Here is a 20,768-nt window from a genome sequence, read left to right as displayed (position 1 = left end):
ACATCTGAATGATTCAGAGGAGAACTGGGTGAAAGTGTTGTGGTCAGATGTGACCAAAATGGAGCTCTTTGGCATCAACTCAACTCGCCGTGTTTGGAGGAGGAGGAATGCTGCCTATAACCCCAAGAACACCATCCCCACCGTCAAACATGGAGATGGAAACATTATGCTTTGGGGGTGTTTTTCTGCTAAGGGGACAGGACAACTTCACCGCATCAAAGGGACGATGGACGGGGCCATGTACCATCAAATCTTGGGTGAGAACCTCCTTCCCTCAGCCAGGGCATTGAAAATGGGTCGTGGATGGGTATTCCATCATGACAATGACCCAAAACACACGGCCAAGGCAACAAAGGAGTGGCTCAAGAAGAAGCACATTAAGGTCCTGGAGTGGCCTAGCCAGTCTCCAGACCTTAATCCCATAGACAATCTGTGGAGGGAGCTGAAGGTTCGAGTTGTCAAACATCAGCCTCGAAACCTTAATGACTTGGAGAAGATCTGCAAAGAGGGGTGGGACCAAAATCCCTCCTGAGAAGTGTGCAAACCTGGTGGCCAACTACAAGAAACGTCTGACCTCTGTGATTGCCAACAAGGGTTTTGTACTAAGTTTTGTACTAAAGTACTAAGTCATGTTTTGCATAAGGGGTGAAAAACCTATTTTCCTCATTAAAATGCAAATAAATTTATAACATTTTCGACATGCTTTTTTCTGGATTTTTTGTTTGTTATTCTGTCTCTCACTGTTCAAATAAACCTACCATTAAAATTATAGACTGATCATTTCTTTGTCAGTGGGCAAACGTACAAAATCAGCAAGGGATCAAATACTTTTTTCCCTCACTGTAGGTCACTTGTTTTGCCCGTTGTAACGTTCTATCGAACAGTAACTGAATGCCTCGATGCCTGTCTGCCTGCTTTATATAACAAGCCACGGCCACTTTACTCATTGTCTGTAGGAGCGATCCATTTTCGTGAACGGGGTGGTGTACCTACTAGACTGTCCGGTGAGTGTATATAGGCTGTGTGTAGCACATATCGCTATGTATATAAGCATATAGGATCTGTATATAGGGTATATTATGGTGGTATTACAAAGAAGCATGCATATTGTGCTTTGTTGTAATGTCTGTTTATGTGTCACTAGCAGTAGGCAATATGTACAGTATATATGGGCTGTAGGCTATGTAGAGCATATCATATCAATCTATACATCTTGGGTTTTGTAATGTGTTACTAGCAATAGGCTATACAGTGCCTTCAGAAAGTATTCATACCCCTTGACTTATTCCATATTTTATTGTGTTACAGCCTGAATTCAAAATGAATTAAATTGACAATACCCCATAATGACAAAGTGAAAACATGTTTTTAGAAATGTTAGAACATTTATTGAAAATGAAATACAGAAATATCAAATTTACATAAGTATTCACACCCCTGAGTCAATGCTTTGTACAACTACCTTTGGCAGCGATTACAGCTGTCAGTCCTTCTAGGTAAGTTTCTAAGAGCTTTCCACACCTGGATTGTGCAGCATTTGCCCAATATTATTTTCAAAATTATTCAAGTTCTGTCAAATTGGTTGTTGATCATTGCTAGACAACCATTTTCAGGTCTTGCCATAGATTTTAAAGTACATTTAAATCAAAACTGTAACTCGGCTACTCAGGAACATTCACTGTCTTCTTGGTAAGCAACTCCAGTGTATATTTGGCCTTGTGTTTTAGGTTATTGACCTGCTGAAAGGTGAATTAATCTCCCAGTGTCTGGTGGAAAGCACACTGAACCAGATTTTCCTCTAGGATATTCCCTGTGCTTAGCTCCATTCCGTTTCTTTTTTGTCTTGAAAAACACTGCAGTCCTTAACGATTACAAGCATACCCATAACATGATGCAGCCACCACTATGCTTGAAAATATGGAGAGTGGTACTCAGTAATCTGTTGTATTGGATTTGTCCCAAACATAACACTTTGTATTCAGGTCAAAAAGTGTATTTCTTTGCCACATGTTTTGCAGTATTACTTTAGTGCCTTGTTTCAAACAGGATGCATGTGAAATTAATGTAGGAGAATATAACACATTAGATCTGGTAAAACATAATACAAACAAAAAAACATGCGTTGTCTATTACCTAGGCTAGGACAAATATAAGACATGTCTATGTCCTGGAAAGTTTGCTGTTACTTACAACAGTCATGCTAATCACATTAGCGCACGTTAGCTCAACCGTCCTGTATACGGGACACCGATCCCGTAGAGGTTAAACTCTGTAACTGTTGTAAAGTCACCATTGGCCTCATGGTGAAATCCCTGAGCGGTTACCTTCCTCTCCGGCAACTGAGTTAAGAAGGACGCCAGCATCTTTGTAGTGACTGGGTGTATTGATACACCATCCAAACAGTAGCGGTGCATGGGTGAAATCACTGGGGAAGCCAGTGGTGTGTATTCATGTATGCCAAGGGAAGCCAGGCTTCCCCCAAAAATGTACCAAGAAAAAAAGAAAAAAACATAAAAGAATGCATCTTTCGTCTCCCTGTGTTTCATAATTTTCCTTCAATTCGCAAGAGCCTGAATGTATCTCACTGGAGAAAGAGTATGAATTGTTGCCGCCCGTAGCATTGAATGCAAGGAAAGGCAGCGAGCATTTGGCCTCCCTTGACAAAAAAAGCATATAAGATAATAGACAATCAGCATTGAACTGAGCAAGCTCAACAGTGAATGGTCCTGGGGAAGCGAGTTTGGATTTGGCTTCACACCATTCACATCACATAAAAAACCAAATGTCATTGACAGAAAAAAACTTGAGTTGCTGCATCTCGTTGTGTTGTTGTCCTCCGGTGGCTAGCTAGCTAGCTAAAATGGACACTTTCCTAAATTAGCCATGGATGGAGATAGGGATTTGTCTTGTGTTTTACTTAATTCTCCGTACTGGCCAATGATTATAACGATGATTCTGATCCAACCATAAATGCATACATTGCCTGAGAGGATGGAAGTTCGATATGTAGCTAGATGTAGTAGACTAATGTTAACTAGCTGGCTCATCGTTGCCCCTGAAAGGACGTTAGGCTAGCGAGCAAGCATTTAAGCCAGGTAGGCTAGGACAATTGTATGACCAAGTCATAGACCGTTTCGGCAACATGAAAGAGAGGAGGATGGCATAGGCATTTCTCTATAAGTAGGGTCAGTCAACACGTTTTTTCTACTTGCAAGCACACAAGCATGCAGTCATTGAAAAATCATGTTAAACACTATTATTGCATACAGAGTGAGTCCATGAAACTTATTATGTGACTTGTTAAGCAAATGTTTACTCCTGAACTTATTTAGGCTTGCCATAACAAAGGGGTTTGTCATTGCATTTTTTATTAATTTGTTAAAAATAAATAAAATAAACATAATTCCACTTTGACATTATGGGGTGTAGGCCAATGACAAAAAAGCTCAATTGAATCCATTTAAAATTTTGGCTGTAACACAACAACATGTGGAAAAAGTCAAGGGGTGTAAATACTTTATGAAGGCACTGTATATACACTGAACAAAAATATAAACGCAACATGTAAAGGGTTGGTCCCATATTTCATGAGCTGAAATAAAAGATCCCAGAACTTTTTCATAAGCACAAAAAGCTTATTTCTCTCAAATTTTGTGCACAAATGTGTTTACATTCCTGTTAGTGAACATTTATCATTTGCCAAGATAATCCATCCACCTGACAGGTGTGGCATATCAAGAAGCTGATTAAACAGCATGATCATTACACAGGTGCACCTTGTGCTGGCGTAGCCTATGTTGCTGCCATGACAAAGACCAAAGCCGGCGGGAGTACCGTTGAAGACAGTGGTGTCTCTCTATCACAGGTGAAGGATCTTTTAAACGAACAAAAATAGTTATTCAAGCAGTTGTTACAACAACAAGAAAATTGCTTAAAGTGTTGTGTCTAAATACTGGTGGAATCAACTATTAAAAGAATGAACGACCTGACCAGAGAGGTCTAGGACCTGAAGAACAGCTTGTAGTTCTCCCAGGGTCAGCTCAATGAGTTTAAACAGGAAAACGGCAAGATGACAACAATCTGTATGTCATTGAGAGAGGACATTAGTTCTGTATGTGAATACATGATAACAATGACAGAGAAATCAGATTATCTCGAGGGACAATCAAGGCGGAACAACATTGTTATAGACGGAATTGCAGAATCTCCACATGAGACCTGGACGGAGTCTGAGGACAAAGTGAGGGAAATTATCTTGGAGAAACTGAAGATGCACCACAGGAAGATTGAGTTGGAGCGTGCCCACAGTACTGCAAAACCCACCACCAGCCTAGGTGACAGGCCAAGACCGATAGTCGTCAGGTTCCTGAGGTTCAAGGACAAGGTAGCGGTTCTGGAAAGAGTCAGGAACTTGAGGGGAAAGTACATCTTCCTCAATGAGGACAATCCTGAAGCTGTGCGACAGAAGATAAAACTTTTCGCAGACATGAAAGCTGCCAGAGCGTGTGGGGACATTGCTTACATCCGATATGACAGGCTCATTGTCCACCGTCCTTCCTAAAAGCCTGGAAGGGATGAGAGAGCCAAGCCTATGGGTTTGTAGCTTTAACCCCACAGCACACAGACACACTTATACACACCAAATGATTAATGGACTGCTAAATGTATGTATTTTTCTTCTCTTGCTTTGTTTGTTATTATTTGTCTATCTCTGAGAAGTTACCCAGGAAAGGGCTGAAAATAGCCCATATTAATATATGTAGCCTTAGAAATAAGGTTCATGAAATCAATAACTTGCTTACATCAGATAACATTCATATATTAGCCATTTCTGAGACTCACTTAGATAATTAATTTGATGATACAGCAGTAGCAATACAAGGATATAACATCTATAGAAGAGACTGGAATGCTAATGGGGGAGGTGTTGCTATATATACAGTATATACAGTGAGGGGAAAAAGTATTTGATCCCCTGCTGATTTTGTACGTTTGCCCACTGACAAAGACATGATCAGTCTATCATTTTAATGGTAGGTTTATTTGAACAGTGAGAGACAGAATAACAACATAAAAATCCAGAAAAACGCATGTCGAAAATTTTATAAATTGATTTGCATTTTAATGAGGGAAATAAGTATTTGACCCCCTCTCAATCAGAAAGATTTCTGGCTCCCAGGTGTCTTTTATACAGGTAATGAGCTGAGATTAGGAGCACACTCTTAAAGGGAGTGCTCCTAATCTCAGTTTGTTACCTGTATAAAAGACACCTGTCCACAGAAGCAATCAATCAATCAGATTCCAAACTCTCCACCATGGCCAAGACCAAAGAGCTCTCCAAGGATGTCAGGGATAAGATTGTAGACCTACACAAGGCTGGAATGGGCTACAAGACCATCGCCAAGCAGCTTGGTGAGAAGATGACAACAGTTGGTGCGATTATTCGCAAATGGAAGAAACACAAAATAACTGTCAATCTCCCTCTGCCTGGGGCTCCATGCAAGATCTCACCTCGTGGAGTTCATGAGAACGGTGAGGAATCAGCCCAGAACTACACAGGAGGATCTTGTCAATGATCTCAAGGCAGCTGGGACCATAGTCACAAGGAAAACAATTGGTAACACACTACGCCGTGAAGGACTGAAATCCTGCAGCGCCCGCAAGGTCCCCCTGCTCAAGAAAGCACATATACATGCCCGTCTGAAGTTTGCCAATGAACATCTGAATGATTCATTTTTACATTTACGTCATTTAGCAGACACTCTTATCCAGAGCGACTTACAAATTGGTGCATTCACCTTATAGCAGTGGGATAACCACTTTACAATGTTCTTTTTTTTGTCTTTAATATTTTATTTTTTTTGGGGGGGGGGTAGAAGGATTACTTTATCCTATCCCAGGTATTCCTTAAAGAGGTGGGGTTTCAAATGTCTCCGGAAGGTGGTGAGTGACTCCGCTGTCCTGGCGTCGTGAGGGAGCTTGTTCCACCATTGGGGTGCCAGAGCAGCGAACAGTTTTGACTGGGCTGAGCGGGAACTGTGCTTCCGCAGAGGTAGGGGAGCCAGCAGGCCAGAGGTGGATGAACGCAATGCCCTCGTTTGGGTGTAGGGACTGATCAGAGCCTGAAGGTACGGAGGTGCCGTTCCCCTCACAGCTCCGTAGGCAAGCACCATGGTCTTGTAGCAGATGCGAGCTTCAACTGGAAGCCAGTGGAGTGTGCGGAGGAGCGGGTGACGTGAGAGAACTTGGGAAGGTTGAACACCAGACGGGCTGCGGCAGTCTGGATGAGTTGTAGGGGCTTAATGGCACAGGCAGGGAGCCCAGCCAACAGCGAGTTGCAGTAATCCAGACGGGAGATGACAAGTGCCTGGATTAGGACCTGTGCCACTTCCTGTGTAAGGCAGGGTCGTACTCTCCGAATGTTGTAGAGCATGAACCTACAGGATCGGGTCACCGCCTTGATGTTAGCGGAGAACGACAGGGTGTTGTCCAGGGTCACGCCAAGGCTCTTCGCACTCTGGGAGAAGGACACAACGGAGTTGTCAACCGTGATGGCGAGATCATGGAACGGGCAGTCCTTCCCCGGGAGGAAGAGCAGCTCCATCTTGCCAAGGTTCAGCTTGAGGTGGTGATCCGTCATCCATACTGATATGTCTGCCAGACATGCAGAGATGCGATTCGCCACCTGTTTATCAGAAGGGGGAAAGGAGAAGATTAGTTGAGGAGAACTGGGTGAAAGTGTTGGAATGCTGCCTATGACCCCAAGAACACCATTCCCACCGTCAAACATGGAGGTGGAAACATTATGCTTTGGGGGTGTTTTTCTGCTAAGGGGTCCGGACAACTTCACAGCATCAAAGGGACGATGGACGGGGCCATGTACCGTCAAATCTTGGGTGAGAACCTCCTTCCCTCAGCCAGGGCATTGAAAATTGGTCTTGGATGGGTATTCCAGCATGACAATGACCCAAAACACACGGCCAAGGCAACAAAGGAGTGGCTCAAGAAGAAGCACATTAAGGTCCTGGAGTGGCCTAGCCAGTCTCCAGACCTTAATCCCATAGAAAATCTGTGGAGGGAGCTGAAGGTTTGAGTTGCCAAACGTCAGGCTCGAAACCTTAATGACTTGGAGAAGATCTGCAAAGAGGAGTGGGACCAAAATCCCTCCTGAGTCATGTTTTGCAGAGGGGTCAAATACTTATTTCCCTCATTAAAATTCAAATCAATGATAATATTTTTGACATACGTTTTTCTGGATTTCTTTGTTGTTATTCTGTCTCTCACTGTTCAAATAAACCTACCATTAAAATGATAGACTGATCATGTCTTTTTCAGTGGGCAAACGTACAAAATCAGCAGGGGATCAAATACATATATATATATATATATATATATATATATATATATACAGTGAGGGAAAAAAGTATTTGATCCTGCAGCGCCCGCAAGGTCCCCCTGCTCAAGAAAGCACATATACATGCCCGTCTGAAGTTTGCCAATGAACATCTGAATGATTCATTTTTACATTTACATTTACGTCATTTAGCAGACGCTCTTATCCAGAGCGACTTACAAATTGGTGCATTCACCTTATAGCAGTGGGATAACCACTTTACAATGTTCTTTTTTTTGTCTTTTATTTTTATTTATTTTGGGGGTGTGGGGGGTAGAAGGATTACTTTATCCTATCCCAGGTATTCCTTAAAGAGGTGGGGTTTCAAATGTCTCCGTAAGGTGGTGAGTGACTCCGCTGTCCTGGCGTCGTGAGGGAGCTTGTTCCACCATTGGGGTGCCAGAGCAATGCTAAAAAAATAAAGGGAACACTAAAATAACACATCCTAGATCTGAATGAATGAAATAATCTTATTAAATACTTTTTTCTTTACATAGTTGAATGTGCTGACAACAAAATCACACAAAAATTATCAATGGAAATCAAATGTATCATCCCATGGAGGTCTGGATTTGGAGTCACCCTCAAAATTAAAGTGGAAAACCACACTACAGGCTGATCCAACTTTGATGTAATGTCCTTAAAACAAGTCAAAATGAGGCTCAGTAGTGTGTGTGGCCTCCACGTGCCTGTATGACCTCCCTATAATGCCTGGGCATGCTCCTGATGAGGTGGCGGATGGTCTCCTGAGGGATCTCCTCCCAGACCTGGACTAAAGCATCCGCCAACTCCTGGACAGTCTATGGTGCAACGTGGCGTTGGTGGATGGAGCGAGACATGATGTCCCAGATGTGCTCAATTGGATTCAGGTCTGGGGAACGGGCGGGCCAGTCCATAGCATCAATGCCTTCCTCTTGCAGGAACTGCTGACACACTCCAGCCACATGAGGTCTAGCATTGTCTTGCATTAGGAGGAACCCAGGGCCAACCGCTCCAGCATATGGTCTCACAAGGGGTCTGAGGATCTCATCTCGGTACCTAATGGCAGTCAGGCTACCTCTGGCGAGCACATGGAGGGCTGTGCGGCCCCCCAAAGAAATGCCACCCCACACCATGACTGACCCACAGCCAAACCGGTCATGCTGGAGGATGTTGCAGGCAGCAGAACGTTCTCCACGGCGTCTCCAGACTCTGTCACGTCTGTCACATGTGCTCAGTGTGAACCTGCTTTCATCTGTGAAGAGCACAGGGCGCCAGTGGCGAATTTGCCAATCTTGGTGTTCTCTGGCAAATGCCAAACGTCCTGCACGGTGTTGGGCTGTAAGCACAACCCCCACCTGTGGACGTCGGGCCCTCATACCACCCTCATGGAGTCTGTTTCTGACCGTTTGAGCAGACACATGCACATTTGTGGCCTGCTGGAGGTCATTTTGCAGGGCTCTGGCAGTGCTCCTCCTGCTCCTCCTTGCACAAAGGCGGAGGTAGCAGTCCTGCTGCTGGGTTGTTGCCCTCCTACGGCCTCCTCCATGTCTCCTGATGTACTGGCCTGTCTCCTGGTAGCGCCTCCATGCTCTGGACACTACGCTGACAGACACAGCAAACATTCTTGCCACAGCTCGCATTGATGTGCCATCCTAGATGAGCTGCACTACCTGAGCCACTTGTGTGGGTTGTAGACTCCGTCTCATGCTACCACTAGAGTGAAAGCACCGCCAGCATTCAAAAGTGACCAAAACATCAGCCAGGAAGCATAGGAACTGAGAAGTGGTCTGTGGTCACCACCTGCAGAACCACTCCTTTATTGGGGGTGTCTTGCTAATTGCCTATAATTTCCACTTGTTGTCTATTCCATTTGCACAACAGCATGTGACATTTATTGTCAATCAGTGTTGCTTCCTAATTGATATAATATAGTGGCTATATCTAGGAGAACCAAGGTTCCAAAAGCAGGGCCTAAAATAGTGTAGTGACTTATGTGGATGATGTAAAAAATATTTTGCTGGTCTGATGTGATTAATAAGGAGCATCCAGACGCTGCACTTGATGAATTAATGAAATTGCTTCTTCCAATTATTGATAAAAATGCACCTGTTGAGAAACTGACTGTTGGAACTGTTAAGGCTCCATGGATTGATGAGGAATTTAAAAACTATATGGTTGAAAGAGATGGGACAAAAGAAGGCAGACTTACTGCAAATTGAGAAATTATGTGACTAAACTTAACAAAAAGAAGAATAAATTGTATTATGAAGCCAAGATCAATGACATAAAGAATTATGGGAAAAAAAACGTTGGCGTACTTTAAATGAAATTATGGGTATGCTGATGATTCAACCATATACGTGTCAGCAACCACAGCTAATGAATTCACTGAAACCCTTAACAAGGAGTTGCAGTCAGTTTTGGAAAAGGTGGAACCACCAAGACTCTTCCTAGAGCTGGCCACCCAGCCAAACTGAGCAAATGGGGGGAGAAGGGCCTTGGTCAGGGAGGTGACCAAGAACCCGATGGTCACTCTGACAGAGCTCCAGTTCCTCTGTGGAGATGGGAGAACCTTCCAGAAGGACAAACATCTCTGCGGCACTCCATCAATCAGGCCTTTATGGTAGAGTGGCCAGACGGAAGCCACTCCTCAGTAAAGGGCACATGACAGCCTGCTTGGAATTTGCCAAAAGGCACCTAAAGGACTCTCAGATCATGAGAAACAAGATTCTCTGGTCTGATGAAACCTAGATTGAACTCTTTGGCCTGAATGCCATGCATGGAGGAAACCAGGCACCGCTCATCACCTGGCCAATACCATTCCTACGGTGAAGCATGGTGGTGGCAGCATCATGCTGTGGGGATGTTTTTCAGCTCCAGGGACTGGGAGACTAGTCAGGATTGAGGGAAAGACGAACAGAGCAAAGTACAGAGAGATCATTGATGAAAATCCGCTCCAGAGTGCTCAGGACCTCAGACTGGGGCGAAGGTTCACCTTCCAACAGGACAACGACCCTAAGCACACAGCAAGACAACGCAGGAGTGGCTTCGGGAATGTCCTTGAGTGGCACTGCCAGAACAGCTCTGGAGAGACCTGAAAATATATGTGCAGCGACGCTCCCCATCCAACCTGACAGAGCTTGAGAGGATCTGCAGAGAAGAATGGGAGAAACTCCCCAAATACAGGTGTGCCAAGCTTGTAGCGTCATACCCAATAAGATTTGAGGCTGTAATCGCTGTGAAAGGTACTTCATTAAAGTACTGAGTAAAGGGTCTGAATACTTATGTGATTTTTCAGTAGTTTTTTTTATATACATTTGCTAAAATGTCTAAATACCAGTTTTTGCCTTGTCATTATGGGTTATTGTGTGTTGATTGATGAGGGGGAAAAAAAACAATTTAATCCCTTTTAGGTGTTCCTAATTTTGTTATACTCAGTATATATATTATTTGGGTCAGGCGCATTTGTTTCCAATGTTGATTGGATGGATGGATGCTCTCTTTTTGTTTTTATTTGAGAAGTGACTTTATTCCTTTGTAGTAATGGATACCTCTGACTCACTCGCTCTCTCGCTCTCTCGCTCTCTCCCTCTCCAACCTAAATCCCTTAATCCTCTTTCCTCACCCATCCTCCCTCTCTGCCCCAACTCTCCCCCCTCGACTCCTCTCCCCCTCTCTCCTTTCCCTCTCCTCTCCCTCTGTAGAATAATATACTACAGTAACCATTACATTTTACATTTTAGTCATTTAGCAGACACTCTTATCCAGAGCGACTTACAGTTAGTGAGTGCATACATTTTTCACATTATGCTCTGTATTCTCTATCTGGTTTTATCTTACTAAAGACATTCCTGAAGCTTACACTATGGTGTCCCGTCTCCTTATTAATACAGCCTATTCTCTCCCTTCTTCTTCTTCTTCACCCGAACCCCCCCCCCCCTCCTCCTCTCCTTCCCTCCATCCAGTTATGATCCTCTCCCTAGCTGCAGCCATGAGCAGCAGTGGCCTTCCCCAGAACACTACTTCCTCTGCAACCTTTGACCCCTCATCCCTTGACCCCTGGCTTGACCCCTACCCTGACCTCCCCGGGGTCAACTCCTCCTTCGCTGTCCCCGTCCGCACCTCCACATCCGACCTTGACCTACGACCTCTGACCACACCCCAGGTTAGTCATGATGTCATCCAGTTTTGTGTACGTGTATATTCTGGTTGATTTTATAGCTTTTTAAAAATGTTGCTGACTATGTGAAGTAACTTTGGGTATTTTGAAAACGTATTACTATTATTGTTGTCATCAACAGGATGTCAACCCATGGGACGTGGCATTATGTGTCACAGGAACTCTCATCTCCTGCGAGAATGCTCTGGTCATTGCTGTCCTGTTCTACACGCCGACCCTTCGAGCTCCTATGTTCATCCTGATTGGTTCGCTGGCGTTCGCCGACCTCCTGGCGGGTCTCGGACTCATCCTAAACTTCGTCTTCACCTATCTGGTCAAGGGAGAGGTTGTGACCTTGGTTTCCACAGAGATACTCATCATGGCGTTCACTGCGTCCATTTTGAATATCCTGGCAATCACTGTGGACAGGTACGATGACATTGTAGTTCTCTTTATGTTGTATTTCTGATTACTATAATTGCGGCGATGCAACTGTGTAGGGGGAAGTTGCCCCTAGACAATGATCTTGGGTCAGTTTTACATTTCTCCCACTAATGGTTAAGGTTAGGACTTGGTGAGGGGAAGCTGATCCTAGATCTGTACCTAAGGGAAACTAGACACTAGCCACTAGCCCTGTAGCTCAACTAGTGCATGAGTAAAACATAGACTGGAATTCTGAGTGTATCGGTTCTCACTATGATGAAAACATGGACTGGTCTTAAGTAATCAGTTATCAGTATGAGTAAAACATGTTTTGGAATAGTGAGTGTGCCAATGAAAACATGGACTGGACTGACAGTAATGTTCACTCCATTACAGGTACCTGTCGCTCTACAACGCGTTGACCTATCACACCGAACGGACTGTCCTCTTCACGTACCTGGTGGTAGGGCTCATCTGGTTGGTGGGTCTGATCCTTGGAGTCCTCCCCGCCCTCGGGTGGAACTGTCTAGACGACGAAACGACCTGTAGCGTCTGCCGACCAGTCACGAAATCCAACGCCGTTGCACTCGCCGTCTTCTTCCTATTGGTCTTTGCAGTCATGATGCAACTCTACCTCCAGATCTGTAGGATTGCATTCCGTCATGCTCAGCAAATCGCAGTCCAACATCAATTCCTTGCTATTTCCACGACCAAGGGAGTCCAGACACTCTCTGTAATTCTCTGCGCTTTCGCTATGTGTTGGTTGCCATTCGCAATGTATTCTATAGTGGCGGACTCGAGTTATCCTACAATATATACATATGCCACTGTGCTGCCGGCGGCGTGTAATTCAGTTATAAATCCAATCATATACGCTTTTAGGAACCCGGATATACAGAAGGGGTTGTGGTTGGCGTGCTGTGGGTGTGTTCCGTCAAATTTGAGTCTGAGACCGAGGGCGAGGACCTCCAGTGATGTATAGGGAACCTGGACATACAGAAAGCTTGATTAACTGGCCCGGAGTGTGCGGAGGATGTTGCCAGGCCAGGCCAACTGGGAGATGGGAATGTCGAGCCCTGGAGAAGGGTTTCTGGCTGCGACCCCTCCAAACTCTCCCTCCCACCATACATCCAGTGATGTAGAGGTAGGGGTGTTTGGGTCGTCAGAAGAAGGGGATCTCCCCTCCTCCCCCCTTTCTCTAGGGATGTGTTGACGTCAAGGCAAGATGGCACCCCTCCTCGAACCTCTGACGATGTATATGTTTGGGGTGTGGTGAGGTCAAAGTTCAAAGGTGACCAACAAGGCAAGGTCGACCCCCTCCTAGGACCTCCAATCTCCAACAATGTATAGGTTTGGGGTACGGTGACGTCAGAGCAGGGTGGCAAGGAGAAATGTGACCGACCCCACACCTCACCTGCCTAGGGCGGAGACCAGTGTTGGGTGATGGGTGTGGCTCCCCCTAGTCATACGTTGAGGAGGCATGGACTGGACTGAGAAGGTCTGGGATGCATTGCCCTGGGCCTAGCCCTACCCAAGCCCACTGGATAGAGATGGTAGTAGTGGACTGTGACTGTGTGTGGGGCTGAGGTGAAACACTTATAGGCCTCTGCAATGCTTCTAGCGCAGAAGGTGAGCATGAGTAGTGGAGAGCCTAGTAGGAGTTTGTTGGAAGATGATAAGGAGTCTTCGTAAACACAAGATGAGCTAACTTACTTATGATGAGCAAACTAGCCGACCATGGTAATGTGTGTAAGGTTAGGGTACTACGACCTTGAGGTTTTCAGTGAGGTGTCATTTGAGAGCTTCTTTAAAGCTAGAATCCTTAGTACCTACATCCATTTTTGGACTTACAAATTACTGATATATACCCATTGATTATTGAAGAATATAACTTATGAATGCTTCATGAGCATGGATCAACTGTCGTACCCCATCAGAAGCTTGTTTTACTTCAATAGTTGTAAGCAATGTAAATGTAAGCAAACATTGTATAGCCTCAAAACATGGTTATAATTATTGATATCATGGATGGTCAGTCCTTGCATCCATACCTCTGTCCATGAATTTGAGAGTGGTTACATTTCTCCAGGCCCAGCCCTCAACTTTTTACCAAAACTGAGGCGGGGTGCTGGCTTTGTTATTGTTTTAATTAAGGATTCTAGCTTTAAACTATCATGCTTAAACTATCATGCCACAATGATCGTATTGCAAATGATGACTATACCCGGTATTAGAACACCAATAACAATCGTTAGAACCAAGTCACAAGGCCAAACAAACAAAGGCAATATGAACTCTGACTCATGTTTACCATTAGAGAAAAAACATACATTTTTAGAAAAGCCCAAACCTCTCAAGAATTCCCTTATTTCCCATTGCTATCAACACAAAACAAACCATATCACTAAGCATTATGTTGTATGTTGTAGGCCTACATTTAGGAGGTATAAAAATAGAATTACAGTACTAGAATTCCTAGAAATCTGAATTTTCTACAGTTATTATCATGTCAAGAAATGCATCTAAAACATTCTAAACCCATTTCAGCACCATGGACTTCGCCTAGCGAATCAAACCACTGTCACCCAGCACTGAGAGCTAATTTCAGCACCATGGATAGCGACCGTGTAGCCAACGCTCCTAGTCCCTATTAGCCACTGATCTAAGGTCAGTTTTGCATTTTCCCATTTACTGGTTAAAGTTAGAATTCAGGAAGTGTAATCTGATCCTCGATTCGTGTCTAAGCCAAGGGAAATTCTACCCTTGGAGCCAGCTATTCAGGCCGTTGTTTTCACATGTCTCATTTGTTGTAGGGTTTAATAATGCATTATAAAACAGGACTGGCGTTGAGAGAAAGAGAGAGCACAGCCCCGTGAGTTTTAGATTAACACGATCTTCCCAGGCAGACAGAGAGAGAGATGACAATATGTGTGTCACAGCCGACGGCTCGTGTTCCCAGAAGCTTTGGCTGAGTTCCATAATGACGTAATGGGTTCTACCGTTCTAAATGTTGCGAAGGGTTCTAAATGATAGCAGATGGAGATGACTGTTGGAGGTGTCTGTTTGTCTGTCATTTCTGGCAATTAGCCTATTAGAATAGTGTGACATGCAATCATAACAATTAATATACATCTGAATTAGATGTATAATTTGATTCATTTGATATCATTAATGGAGTTACATTTGAATTTAAACTATTGAAAACTTAGTGCACGTAGGTTTAAAAGCCTTGATTCAGGCAGGCAAGTTAAACAATAATGATTGATCAACATCCGTCTGTCAAACGACAATGTAAACAGTATATTGATTATGTCAGGTGAACAGACATCGATCCAAATCCGATAGGGTGTCTATCAATAAGATGGCGATGCATGGACGACACAGCACTAGACAACAACAGAACACCAGAACGTAGCCTGAAACACAAAACCAACATTACACCACATAGGCTCTGGGTTCCATATTCATTATTTTATTGGCCTATATACCCCTAATTTCCCCTCTCCGTATCTAGGTCTCTACACAAGCTTCAAATCACACATTCCCTCTCGGCTCTGCATCTCTGGATGTCTGCAATAGAGGGAAGCTGATGTGTCATAGGTGGTTAGTAAGGCGAAGAGACGAGGAGAGGAAGCAAATTAATACTATTAGGATGTAGCCCCAAACTCCAAATGAAACAGAAATTGAGATTACACTTTCTTAAAAATCTTTCTGATTAGCAAACATGTTTGTTTGTCATCAAACAACTAGGATTTTGCAACTGTATCCACTGTACTGTAAAAACAACAACAATTGTAAAAGACTACTGTGGCCTTTGTGATGTGCCAGCCATTGGGTCTATCTATAGGTCAATGGAGAGCTGGCTGTCTTATGAGGGTAAGAGTTTAGCCTATAGAGCTTGGTGTTTAAAAATGACTAAATGAAGGCAAACTGTACAGAAATATTTTTATATTGTCAATGAGTCACCGTCACTATTCAAGGGTATATCACAATTCAACGCTTTTACCAAAAAGAAAATGTATCAAAAACAAACAACAAAAATATAACAAAATAACTCTCATAATGGCACACATACAGAACTGGAGAACTTCCTTATAAAATGATGATGGCATTTTTCTACATTGTAAAGTGCTGTTTTTTCTATTGTTTTCTATTCAGTGGGATTGACGACCAAAAACAATCACGCTTTCGCGGTTAGGCTGTGTCCCAAATGGCACCCTGTTCCCTATATAGTGCACTACTTTTGACCAGAGCTGTATGGGCCCTGCAAAATAGTGCACTATATAGGGAATAGGAAGCCATTTGGGATGGGTCGTTGGTGTAGTTAGGCAATGAATGCAAAACCCAATTCACCAATTCTTTGAAAATGCAGATTCTGTAACTAACTGTTATTTTGGCCTTATTGTACTAACCTAACTTTGCAATAATGTTTAATGTGCTTGTAGTGGCTAAAATGACTCCTACAGTATTACTTACTACTGTGTACAGGTCAATATCAAACAGCTACAATCGAGAGAGTGGGAACTGGACCTACTGGCAGATAGAATCCATTCAAATCAAACTCTCACTACCTTCAACTTTCAACAATAAAAAATAGACATAAATATTGGTTAGCATATATCAACATAAACCATCATTTTTGACCACCATATGACCGATTATAGATCTAGATGTATTACCTCCTTGTGTCAGCCTTTAAATGCACAAGACAACAGGTGTATATTGGGGTCTGCTGTGTACTCCTCTGTCTTGGGGTGTATTAACTAAGAACTAAACAGAACCAAACGAAGGCAGAAGCAAACGGGGAGGGACATACTTGAATTTGTCCAATAGAAACCCTCGTATTTGTTGCAAAATGTTTTACGCATTTTCTACCGTTTGCGACTAATGAATACACCCCTGGTCACTCTCTGATGGAAACATGCGTAACCACGGTGGTGAACACGCAGAACTCTTATGTGTTCTTTTGTGAGGTGCGTCCTCCAATGTCATTGAATCCCATTTGTGAATATACCACTCTGTCATGCCTATAGAACAGGGGTGGGACTACCGAGCACCGTGTGTGTGTGTGTGTCACCCCCTGGTTCATATTGCCAATACTGTATTGTATGTGATGTAAGAAAAAAACAGACACTGTAAACAGGAGATGGTCAGGCTCCTTTCCTGGAGGGCTGCAGCACATCTGTGGCCTGTTCATTTGGGCACGCAACGGAAGACGTTATAAAACCTTTTGCAAAAGAAAATGAAAGTGTTTCTTGTTGGAAAAGTCCAGGTAGTTCCTTCTAGTTTCAGTCCATTTGGTGCCTAACGATCACGACCCAGCTGATCCTCATCATTGACTTTCTATTAGTGTCTTGATTTACACATGGGAAACCAGGTGTGAGCACTTTATTGCCAATCAGTGATGTTAATTGGTTAATTGGTCAATTAACAGAAAAATGGAAACTACAGCGGACACTGTGGCCCTCCAGGATAAAAGCTTCACTCTCTTATGGATAAACACACCAAGATGGGTCATACATACTGCTGTAGGCATATCTTTAGAAAGAGATTATATTAATTATATTTCTATATGCTCAACACAGTCTCTTCAGGAGGGAAAAGGAGTGTGGTTATTTTTCTTATGCAATGCTGTACAGAAACTTATATTTTTATATTCGTCATCAGGGCATGAGTTTAAACAAACATGGTTGTTACAGTGTGTGCGACTTGTGTGTGCGTATTATCAATGGTCAAAATAATTTTCTTGAAACAATGTGTGTTGGATTATGCTAAAAAGTGCCATATTTCTTACCTATTACTGGTGTCTTATTTTGGTTGATGTATTACATGTATTGATCATGTATGTGTTTGTCTCATGTATTTCAAGGTAAAGGCATTCACGAGCTATGAAAAAACATGACAGCCTATCACAAGCTATGAAAAAAGATGATAGCCTATCACGAGCCATGAAAAAACATTATAACCTATCACGAGCTATGAAAAAAAACGACAGCCTATTACGTCTGATCTTGTGTAGAGATTATATATAAAGGATAATATCGCTAAAACCAAACTGATCTAGGATCAGCTACCCCCCCGTCCCCCCCAATCCCAACCTAACCATAGGAGAGGAGAGCACTGAAAAATTACCTTGAAAATATTAGCTAAATATGAGCAAAGAAAAACTGCAATTGAGGACCTTTGTGGCAGCAGAAATGGCCAAGAAATAGTGTATATGTATCAGTGCTCTGTGAATAACAATGTGGAATATAGGAGGAACCTAAACCCACAGGCAATATTCACCAGAGTAGAGCAGACACATAAACATGCCATTCTGAGAGCACATTGCCAAAAAATACATATATCAATATTACTCTAAATAGGCCTAATTAAGATATAATACAATCTTTATTTACCCATTATACAGAGAACAGAATAAGCAAGCTGGACTTACATAAAAATAAAACTATTTAAAGGGGGGAAAAAGCAGCAACAAACGTCATATTGTCTATCTGGTTACAGGTGACGTCATTGCTGAGAAGAGAAGAGAGGAAAAGGTCATTTCAAAGACACTTTCTATCTGCTTCCCAAATTGAACACTATTCCCTATATAGTGCACTACTTTTGATCAGGACCCACATAGGGCTCTGGTCAAAAGTAGTGCACTACATAGGAAATAGGGTGCCAACATAGTGCACTATATAGGTAATAGGTTGCAAATATAGTGCAATACATAGGGAATAGGGTGCCATGTCAGACTGTGCTCCTCTCTCTGTAACATTTCACAAATCCTACCCAGAAATAAATCTGTCTCCAAACTATAAATAGCAAGCTGAAAGCGAAGGAGAAGAAAAAAATTGTTTACCCCCTGAGCAACTTGAAAATCCTCTCATTGCTCCATTAGACAAGAAGCTTCTCGCTCTCTTTATCTGGCCTCTCTCTCTCTCTCTCTCCCTCCCTCCCTCTCCCCTTCCTTTCTCCTCATCCTCTCTCCCCCTCCTCTCTCTCTCCTTCCTTCTTTCTCTCTGACAGATCTGAGAATAATGTAAAGCTGGATTCTGTTTCGATTGCTTTTGCTGCTTTACAAAGGAACCCCACTAAACCTAAGCCACCTGCACTTATGAGAAAATGTGTGTGTGTGTGTGTGTGTGTGTGTGTGTGAAGCGCTTTCAGCACTTGGAGAAGCGTTAGGCTATATAAATCCCATTCGTGAAAACGTTACATATTGTCTATAGCAGTACCTGAGAGCTAAACTTCACTGGGACCATGTACGGTCTTCACAGATTAAACAGTGTTTATCGTGCATTATCGTTGTTTCTTGGGGTGTATTCTAATTTCCACTTAAGCCAAAGTTTTCACTTAGTCATGCATTGATGTCAACAGGGGACTAAGTGAAAATGCAATTTATGTAAGTGGAAGTTAGGATTTGTCCCTCATAGACTAAGGAAGTCAGGCCCTGAGCAAAGGACGTGATTGGTTGATGATACTGTGATGTAACAGAGCTAACATCTTGTTGTTGTTCTTACTGGTTATGTCCCAAATGACTCCCTATCTCCAATAGAGAGCAATAGTAAAATGCCGTCTTTTTGTAGGGACTAACTCTGCCATGGACAAAGCCTATGGGTAAATGAGTTTTTGTAGGGTTTTTGGATAAACGCTGAAAATAAAGGTATGTGGTAAACACAGACATAGGAGATCTTATACCTTTTGTTCTATGAGATAATAATTTTCATCAGCTAACGTCACATTTTGTGAATTTTGAAGCATTTATGTAACCAAAAAAAGAACATAAAACACATAAAGGCTTCAAAATTAATAAAGGTCATATTAACTGACTGATATTATCTCATAGAACAAAACACATAAGATCTCCTAAGCCTGTGTTAACCAGAGACCTTATTTTTGGCGTTTATCCAAAACCACTATTCTTTCCCCATTCATTTCCCATTTAGGAATGGCTGAACAAAACAGATGTAACTCATTTCTGGGATTTAGGACTACAAGCTGGAGAGCTCTATAAAGTGCACTACTTTTGAACAGAAATATTAGACTATGTGGGGGAATAGGGTCATTTGTGACACAGTCCGAATCATGTTTTCATTTTCTTATTTGTATCGTGAAATATCAATGTGAAGATGACAAAGTACAATGCACTTTATGGTTATCTTCCAAATGGCACCCTATTCCCTATATAGTGCACTACTTTTGACTAGAGTCTTACTAAAAGTAGTGCACTACATAGGTAATAGGGTGCCATTTGGGATGCACATTATGAGTGGGACATGTTACACATTGCACTATAAGTGTCGAATGTAAAATAATACTAATATTGCTGACAAATGATTTATTTTTCCTATTGTAAATAAATTCAAGAAATCGAAAGAAAAAAAAGAAAAAACAAGGGAGAGTAATTTGCCAAATAAACTGATAAAAACGAAAGAAGCTAAATGATTTTTGTGTGCTTGTTGAGTTGCTCTCTTGTACATTTCACTGTCAAATTATTTATCAATGGTTGGGTCGAGCGCGTGTGTGTGCAGATATTCTACACTATCTTGTCTATGTGTTTGTGTGTGTGTGAGAAAGAGCATGTGTGTGAAATGTGCCTACGTGTCTCTGAGCATGATGATATACAGTGCCTTCAGAAAGTATTCACACCCCTTGACTTTTTCCACATTTTGTTGTGTTACATCCTGAATTTTTAATTGGTTAAATTAAGATTTTGTGTCACTGGCCTATACACAATATCCCATAATGTCCAAGTGGAATAATGTTTTCGCAATGTTTACAAATTAATTACAAATGAACAGCTGAAATGTCTTCAGTCAATCA

General features: G+C 42.6%; 1 protein-coding gene across 1 annotated transcript; it reads left to right on the top strand.

Annotated features, from left to right (window-relative positions):
- Positions 1-4,270: 4,270 nt before the first annotated feature.
- Positions 4,271-12,939, top strand: gpr185b (G protein-coupled receptor 185 b; the record flags this gene model as incomplete). Its single annotated transcript, XM_084164949.1, has 4 exons — positions 4,271-4,505; positions 11,341-11,540; positions 11,677-11,963; positions 12,354-12,939. The coding sequence occupies 4 exons, from the start codon at positions 4,271-4,273 to the stop codon at positions 12,937-12,939; spliced, it is 1,308 nt and encodes a 435-aa protein (XP_084021075.1).
- Between the last annotated feature and the right edge of the window lie 7,829 nt (positions 12,940-20,768).

Source organism: Coregonus lavaretus, assembly GCF_964263955.1.
Source record: "Coregonus lavaretus genome assembly, chromosome: 7".
Taxonomy (NCBI): Eukaryota; Metazoa; Chordata; class Actinopteri; order Salmoniformes; family Salmonidae; genus Coregonus; species Coregonus lavaretus.
Note: the sequence above shows the minus strand (reverse complement) of the source record. Positions and strands in the feature narration are given on the sequence as shown.